General features: G+C 53.6%; 2 protein-coding genes across 4 annotated transcripts in view; one reads left to right on the forward strand and one right to left on the reverse strand.

The window, feature by feature from the left end:
- Ptpn1 (protein tyrosine phosphatase non-receptor type 1) overlaps positions 1-5,412 on the forward strand; it is a 49,941-nt gene extending 44,529 nt beyond the window's left edge. The window contains exons 6-9 of the mRNA XM_031372835.1: positions 300-509; positions 844-1,005; positions 1,420-1,640; positions 2,507-5,412. Of these exons, the coding sequence (XP_031228695.1) occupies positions 300-509; positions 844-1,005; positions 1,420-1,640; positions 2,507-2,720 (807 nt within the window). The 3' untranslated portion in view covers positions 2,721-5,412. The remainder of the gene's footprint in view (positions 1-299; positions 510-843; positions 1,006-1,419; positions 1,641-2,506) is intronic.
- Positions 5,413-6,232: 820 nt separating this feature from the next.
- Positions 6,233-8,380, reverse strand: part of Ripor3 (RIPOR family member 3) — a 75,462-nt gene continuing 73,314 nt past the window's right edge. For all 3 annotated transcript variants that reach the window (XM_031372833.1, XM_031372832.1, XM_031372834.1), the window contains 2 exons: positions 7,370-7,460; positions 6,233-7,007 (listed from right to left, as the gene is read on the reverse strand). In XM_031372833.1, coding sequence (XP_031228693.1) covers positions 6,910-7,007; positions 7,370-7,460 — 189 coding nt within the window. In that variant the 3' untranslated portion in view covers positions 6,233-6,909. The remainder of the gene's footprint in view (positions 7,008-7,369; positions 7,461-8,380) is intronic.

The following is an 8,380-nucleotide window of genomic DNA, read 5'->3' on the forward strand; positions in this document are numbered from 1 at the left end:
CACACACACACACACACACACACACACACACGTACACACACACACATGCACACATAAACACAGGAAGCCTTTCTGAGGTTTAAGATGCCAGTCACATGATGGCAACTTTCCAGCTGAAATGATTGTGGCCACATGTGTGAGAGTAGACGGGACAGAAAGGTAAGAGGACTGCTCACTGCTTAGAGCTGTGGCCAGATCCAGCCAGACACACTGAGGAAGGCTGGGCAGGAAGTGACTTGGTGCATACGTGGGCTCTGTGGGGATAATGCGCCCAGCCTAACAGCAAGTGTCTCTTCCAGACCCAGGAGGCCCGAGAGATCCTGCATTTCCACTACACCACATGGCCTGACTTTGGAGTCCCGGAGTCACCAGCCTCTTTCCTCAATTTCCTATTCAAAGTCCGAGAGTCGGGCTCGCTCAGCCCAGAGCACGGCCCCATTGTGGTCCACTGCAGCGCTGGCATCGGGAGGTCGGGGACCTTCTGTCTGGCTGACACCTGCCTCTTACTGGTGAGGAGGGCTTTGTGAGCCTGGGGAGCAAGGAAATGTGTTTGAACCACCCTGTTGGCTAATGTCCCTGTCATTGTCCACAGGCCTCCTCCCCACAGGAGGACACCCTGCTGTGTGACCTTTGACAGTTTTGATTGATGATGGTTGAGCCCCTACTAACTTCCTTCATGGGGTTCTCCCAGTTGTTACAAGAGCGGGGTACCCTAGAACACCCATGGTTCTTTTCTAAGCTCTTTCCACTCAGGCCCAAATGATCCCAAGGTTGCTGCATTTTCCTCCCATTTCCTTGAGCCCCTCACCACACACCCCTCTGTGGTTTTCCTCTGGCTTACAGATGGACAAGAGGAAAGACCCATCGTCTGTGGACATCAAGAAAGTGCTGCTGGAGATGCGCAGGTTCCGCATGGGCCTCATCCAGACGGCCGACCAGCTGCGCTTCTCCTACCTGGCTGTCATTGAGGGTGCAAAGTTCATTATGGGCGACTCGTCAATGCAGGTCAGTGCCACTCTGCTTCAAGAATACATGTTGGTGTTCAACTCAGTTCCTAGCTGGGGATAGACCACAGAGCCTGTGTGCGCTCACCAAGACACTACTCTGTGAAAGAAACTCCAGTTGCTTAAGGTCCAATAATGTTAAGGTCAAAGGAAATGTCTCCCCTTAGTATATGACATTGCTAGAATCATTAAACAGCTGCTCCGTCTGTCTGCTGCGGAGCCCTGAGAGGAACAGTAGACATCACCTCAGGAGCCCAGGGCCTGCCTGGCTACCTGAGACCCTTACCTCAAAAAGAACAAATTTACCTTCCAAATACTTGCCTGGACCAAGGAGCCCAGAGCTGCTGCTGAGCTGTCACCTGTTCATTAGGACAGACCCAGACAGGCACTAATGGAACTTCTGTTGCTCTCTAAGGATCAGTGGAAGGAGCTCTCCCGTGAAGACCTGGAGCCACCACCTGAGCACGTTCCCCCACCTCCCCGGCCACCCAAACGCACACTGGAGCCTCATAATGGGAAGTGCAAGGGGCTCTTCTCCAATCACCAGTGGGTGAGCGAGGAAACCTGTGAGGATGAAGACAGCCTGGCCAGAGAGGAAGGCAGAGCCCCCTCAAGTGCCATGTGCAGCGTGAGCAGGTGATGGGGCCTGGCTTAGGGGTTGGAGGGTGAGAGGAAGCGGTTTGCTGTCCAGAAACACATGAAGGCATTGAAAGCTTTGAGGTGCTTCTGTGTGCGTGGGAAGTGGTGTTGCCTCTATCCAGCCAAGCCCCATTGCCCCTGGATGCTCCTGTGAAATGATGGCTATAATGGGGTTCCGGTGCTCCTTGTGGTGTTGTCTGGTTTGCTCAGTGCCGATAGGGAGTGCAGCTTGCTCGATCACCTTGGTACAAGCGTTGTTGAGCACCCACTGATCTCTGTGCAGTACTTAGTGAGACTAGAATGTACCCAGCATCTTCTGCAGACCCTCCATGTGGAGAGAGGACTAGCTCACAGCACAGAAAGTGTGTGCCTGCAGGAAGTGGCACTGTGGTGACCCCAGGAGGAGTGAGCATTTCCTGCGTCGGCCGCCTCCTTCCTGGAGGGCAGTTTTAAGGTGTGGGCACACACAGTCTGCCTTTCAGCAGTGCCCACCCAGAGCTTTGCATACAGCATGTAGAGCATGGCCTAGCTGTCCTCATTCTAGCATGTGTGGACAGAGAAAGGGACAGCTGGCAGTGTACGGGAAGCCATCTTTCTCCACAACTGGGATGTGGATCTGAGTGCACTTGCCTAGAGCCAGGGCTCTCCATTGCTGGTAAAGCACGCATACTGGTAGGCTGCAGGCTGACAGGAATTAAACCCAGCCCTGGCCATGGCTACTGCCCAAGGTCCCCCAGGGCTGGAGGACAAGCAGGCTGCTCTGTGCTGGGTGGGGAGAGTTCATTTCTCCAGTCTCCTCCATGGAGATGGGATCCTTTTCTGTCTTCTCTGGGTAGACAACCTGTCGCTTCCTCTCTCCTTAGCATGAGTCAAGACACTGAAGTTAGGAGACGGATGGTGGCTGGAGGTCTTCAAAGTGCTCAGGCATCTGTCCCCACCAAGGAAGAGCTGTCCTCAACTGAGGAGGAACGAGAGGCGCACTGTCCAACTCCCTGGAAGCCCTTCCTGGTCAATGTGTGCATGGCCACGATCCTGGCCACCGGCGCATACTTCTGCTACCGGGTTTGTTTTCACTGACAGACAGGGAGGCATGAGCGTGGTGGGCACTGCCACTGCCCAGCTTAGGATTCGGTCTGCGGCGTCTGACCAGGTGTAGAGGGAACAACAGCCCGAAAGCCTGCGCTGGAACTGGAAGGGCCAGCCCCAGGAGGGGCATCAGTGCACTGGGCTTTGAAGGAGCCCCTGGTCCCAAGAACAGAGTCTAATCTCAGGGCCTTAACCTGTTCAGGAGAAGTAGAGGAAATGCCAAATACTCTTCTTGCTCTCGCCTCACTCCTCCCCTTTCTCTGGTTCGTTTGTTTTTGGAAAAAAAAAAAAAAAGAATTACAACACATTGTTGTTTTTAACATTTATAAAGGCAGGTTTTTGTTATTTCTGGAGGATAAAAAAAGATGCTAGGCACTGGTGAGATTCTCTTGTGCCCTTTGGCATGTGGTCAGATTCATGATTTCCATTGATTTCCAGGGAAAGGATCCCGCTGCTCAGGACTGTAAAGTTCCTGCTGGCTTGGGCAGCCCTCACTGTGCACCCTGAGCTTGCAGGTGCCCAGGAGCCCCACCCTGTTGTGAGGAGGGCAGCTGCATGCAGGGCAGCCCGACACTCAGGTGTCCCCTGGGGTTCCATCATCCTCCGTCTCCTCCCTCTTTGTGACCACAATCTTGCAGATGGCCCAGCCCTCACCACCCCATCCCTGTAAATGGGTTTCCCTGAGAGCCTTGCGTCAGGGTCAGAGGTGGCTGCCAGCCTTAGTGCTGGGGTTTCCATTTCATTTGGAAAGTCATTACTACTTTGTGTAGAAGCCACTCCACTGAGGTGCAAGCCAGACTGGTAAAGGAGGAAAGAGCCTTGGTGTCATGGATGCCACTCGGCAGGACCTGTACCAACCTCTGAAACACTCAGTCCTGGTCCAGTGAACATCCTTGAAGGCAAAGACTTTTCCTGAGTGCTGATTTTCAGTCTGGACCCATAAACACCACCGGGAGCTTACCACGCTGCCTTCGACGCTGGTGTGGCTGAGGCTGTGGGAGCGCTGTGGGCACAGCCAGTGCAGTTGCTTTTGTGAGTTGCTGCCCAGGAGCTTAGCCGGCTCTCCTGCCTCCAGGCTGCAGGCCACAGTGGCCATGGTGGCCGGCCGGAGAGCGAGCTGCGATGGAGGCTTGTTCACGTGGAGCCACCTTCCCAGGCCGTGCATCTCCCTTCCTGCTTTACTTTCCGCTTCCTTCCCGGAGGAGCAAGCCCACCATCATGAGGAGTGCAATGGAGCGGCAGGGTTAGAGCAGCGTGCAGCGTGAGGCCTGCCCTCCGGAGGAGCCACTCTACTCTTATTTATTCACTTTGCCCAGAGGCGGCCCCCGCGTGAGCATACTCTGAAACTGACCTTGTAAGGTGTCTACCTGCACCCAGGACTGTCAGGTACAGGAACAGGTCAGTCCTAGGATTGAGGCAGGAGTGCAGGACTGACAAGAGTCACTGTGTGGCCAGTGCTGGGGCCAGGAGCTGGAGCAGTCTTCAGGAGCATAGGACAGTGGTGTGGCGCAAAGTCCCTGTGGCTACTGATGGGATGTGCATGATGGAGGCTGGACTTTCTGTCCACGACCTTCTAGATCCCATTCCCGCCTCTGCCTTCCTTGTAAGTTAGAAAAATCAGCTCCTGTCCTGGTAGTGCCATGTGCTTGACATGGAAAACTTAGAAGCCTGCTCACTGCCAAGCACTTCTCGTGCTCTGACCAGAAGTGGCCATCGCTGAGTAACCACTGAGTGAGAGCAGTGCTGTCCAGTGCAGATGCCACCTGACTCCTGGCAGGACACTTCAGGCTTCTGGCCTACCCCACCACGCCTCGCTGGATCTCAGACATTCCACACTCACACCTCATTCCCTGGATACTTAGGCAAGCAGGGCCTTTCCACCTCTGGGATCAGCCCCTCCATTCCAAGTTCATGGCATTCTGGAGCAGGCTGGGACTGGAAGCAAGGCAGCTTGTGAGAAGCACCCTCCTGGGGAGAGTGTGGTGACAGTCCTTACAGTCAGCCTGCTGCCCTTGCTGGCCCAGGTCACCTTGCCCAGAAGTGTGCGGCTCTTGAGCCTGGGAGAGACTGATGATGGTGCTCATGACTCTTCTGTGAGGGGACTTAACCTCCACATTGGGTGGCTTTTTTAAAATAAGCGAAGGCAGCTGGAACTCCAAACTGCCTCTTGCCAGCATTTCACATTTTGCCTTTCACCCAGAGAAGCCAGCACAGAGCCACTGGGGAACGGTGATGGCCTCGCCTGTAGAGCCTGAGGAGGTGGCACAGCCAGGGTCCAGGCTGGGAGCAGTCAGCAGTGGGCTGTCTGGAGTAGTGCGGTGTATACAGCAGCCTTAGAGGTGGCTATCCTGGAGAACAGGCGCTCTGCCCTGTCGCCCCTGTTGGAGGTAGCAAGCTGCTGTATGCCTTAAGTCAATATTTACTCAGCAGGGCGTGTCTCTCTCTCTCTCTCTCTCTCTCTCTTTCTCTCTCTCTCTCTGTCTTTAAATGGCCATAGAATAAACCATTTTTACAAAAATAAAAACCAACAAAAAAAAGTGTTCTGGAATAATACCTTTGCAGGTGTGTGGGGTGTCTCAGGGTCTTCTGTGACTTCACAGAACTGTCTGACTGCACCATTTCCAACTTGCTGTCTCACTAATGGGTCTGCATTAGTTGCAACAATAAATGTTTTTAAAGAACACGGATGTGATATGCTTTTGTTTTCTTTATTGATGAACCTGGGCTAGGATGGGCATCATTTGTCTACCCTGCTAGCACGAGGCAAACACTTGCCCTACCTGTAGGGTTAGTGTGCTGTGGGTTGTGTGTTGCATGGGCCACATGACTGGCAGAGATGTGGGTTCTCTATACTGCCCTTTCAGGAACTCCCCCACTGGCACCCCGAACTACCTTGAGACTCATAGGGCATTGGAATCCCTGTTCCAGCCACCAGACCACCCTTGGCCGGCCACCTGTCGGATACCATGGTCATCACGACTCAGGACATCCATAACCTTCATCTGATGCATGCTTGACAATGAGACCCAAAAGTAGTGTGACCTCTCATTCATGTACAAAGCTAAGTATGCAAGGCCTCAAGGTGACTGGCTTTTTTCAAAGTCACCTGAGACTGGTGCAGTGACAGATGTTACTGCAGAAAGCACAGCCCCATACCCCTCAGGTCCACTATTGGCATGTGCAGCAAATGGCCCCCACTTGTAGTCCTGGCCACAGAACTGTGCAAGTGCTGTGTCTACTCACAACTGAAATCTCCAAGTATGAAAATGAATTCTCACAAGAACATCAGTGTGAAAAGCTGACTGGTATGTAACTTTGGGATAAATTCTGTGGGTTGAATGGTTAACAAAAGCCTGGGATGTCCCCAAAACGCCCCCAAGAGGGCAGCCTACCATCCTGAATGTAGGGAGGATCCCCGTGGGTCCTGCAGAGAACCCTGTGGTCCTGGCCACCCCTCCCATGTTCCAGCTCTGCGGACACAACAGTGTCTACTCGGGCAGTAAGGTGGTCATATGCTACAGAGTTTTTAATTGAGATTTCAGGAAATGGACATGAACAAAGCAAATAAATACCAAGTCAACACACATGATCCACAGGACTCCAAGTGAGTCAGCCCTGAGAGCCTCTCATGGGCATCTCAGACACCCGGAGTGCTTCATCCTCTTGGGTAGGAAACCATTGTGGGTTTGCATAGCCGCCGCAGTGAAAACCTCCCCTCGGCTCAGCCACTGGAGCATTCGTCCAGTGGCCGGGGGGTGCCACGCACTAGAAGTGGGCCTGCCACTGCCTAGCTGCTGCCGCCCATGTTGATCAGACCAGTTCTGTCCCAACTAAGGGTCTGCAGGGAGCTCCATGTGCATCTGTCTTGGAGCCTCACCTTGCCCTGGACCCTTGGTCCTCAGGCAGTGTTGGCGGTCCTGGGAATGTACCCCAGGAAAGCAAAAGCAGCATTTGGGGGAGGCCAAGGCCTCAGAGTCCCACACATCACTTCCATCGGCTCTGTGAATACTCCACTGCTTTCCCTGGGCTGGATACTGACCCCAAGCTTGGGTAACTATCCTGACCAGTTCAGGCTTGTGGGGGAGTGGCTAGGCTGCTCCATCCAAATCCTGGGCACTATGGAAGCTAAGCAGCATCAAGGAAGAAAGATGCCTGATTTGAACTCATTGATCACAGCATCTTAAAAAATTGTGATTTCAATGTCTGCTTCCTGACAGAAGGCTTCTTGTTCTAAGTGGAGCTTGTCCATCTTCTCGAAAGCCAGGCGGCCTTTCTCACCTGGAATGCAGAGGTATTTGTCACTCACTGGCTTGTCACCAACTTGGTGTCTCTAGAGGGCTAGGGCAGTAGTGCTTGGGGGTCCCCTGCCCCAGCTGATGATTGAGCAGTAACAGCCTCTTATGGTGGAGATCTGGGCACTAGTCTGGCTTTGCCCCTGCCCTCCATTTGCTAAGGGCCATAAAATAAGTACAAAAAAGTTACACCCTGGCTGCCAGCCTGCTGTGAAGGTAGCCAGCCCTGGCCAGGGGCTGCTAAACCTGGGGTAGCCTGTAGCAGAGTCCCTGGCAGCCGGGTACTGATAGCTGAGGTGGTCTCAGCCATCCCCACTGTGCCACGCAGGCCCTTTGGCTGTACTTTACCAAACGACAGTGTTGCTTCCCGCGCTGCGACTCGCACGGCCTCCAGGTCAGACTGACACAGACTGACAATCTGCTCAATGCTTTCAACACCCTGTAAAGTCAGGAGGAAAGGGGCTTCTTAAGCAGACCTCTGCCATCCCTGTGGTGCCAAACCCAGCCTAGTTCCCGGGACCTCCTCTGTCCTCAAGAGGCCTCAGACCCTTCAGCGTTTTTGGAAGTCTCTTCCACACCCCAGTGCAGGCCTGCAAGCAAGACCACCAACAGCTTGTCTGTGGACACCATCTAACAAACCCAGCTGCTTTCTGGGACTTGCTAACCGGAACTCAACTCTGCGTGGAAAGCCAGGGCCTGATTGCCACACTCGGGGCTCCCATGAGACCTCTGACTCCTGCACCCAGCACCCGAGGCTCAGCAGGCGCCTCCAGGGACATTTCGGGACAGCCCTGAGCCAGTGATGTGGGTAGGTTTCTTCCACATTGAGCCAGCTCCCACGTCCAAGTGAGTAACAAGGTTATACGAAACAGATTCCCAGTGTGGGAGTGCAGGGGTAGAGTGGGGAAGGCGGGGCTCACGGGCCCTGAAGCCCCTGTGCCAGCCAGCCCAGAAAGATGAGCTGGAACCCAGGATGGCTTTTTACAAATCTGTTCACATAGTGAATTCTCAGGGTGGCTTCTAAGCTTTTTTGAGATAGGGACACACCATTTGGCCTAGGCTGGCCTGGGCACAGGTATGTGCCACCACACCTGGGTTTTTTTTCAGTGCATAAAAACTACATATATTTTTGTGTGACTCTGAAGAGATTACACATGTGCACCACCACACACACCTCCACACACAGTGAACAAAACCAGAGTGAACCGGTGTCATCTGCACTGTGTTTTGAGACAGGGTCTCTCCTAGGCTGGAGCTCACAAATAAGACATGCTAACTGGCTAGTGAGCCGCGAGGATCCCGCGCTTCTGCCTCTACTAGAATTAAAAGTGTGTGCCTTCAGGCTTGGCTTTTTTTTTT

Source organism: Mastomys coucha, unplaced genomic scaffold (genome assembly GCF_008632895.1).
Source record: "Mastomys coucha isolate ucsf_1 unplaced genomic scaffold, UCSF_Mcou_1 pScaffold15, whole genome shotgun sequence".
Taxonomy (NCBI): Eukaryota; Metazoa; Chordata; class Mammalia; order Rodentia; family Muridae; genus Mastomys; species Mastomys coucha.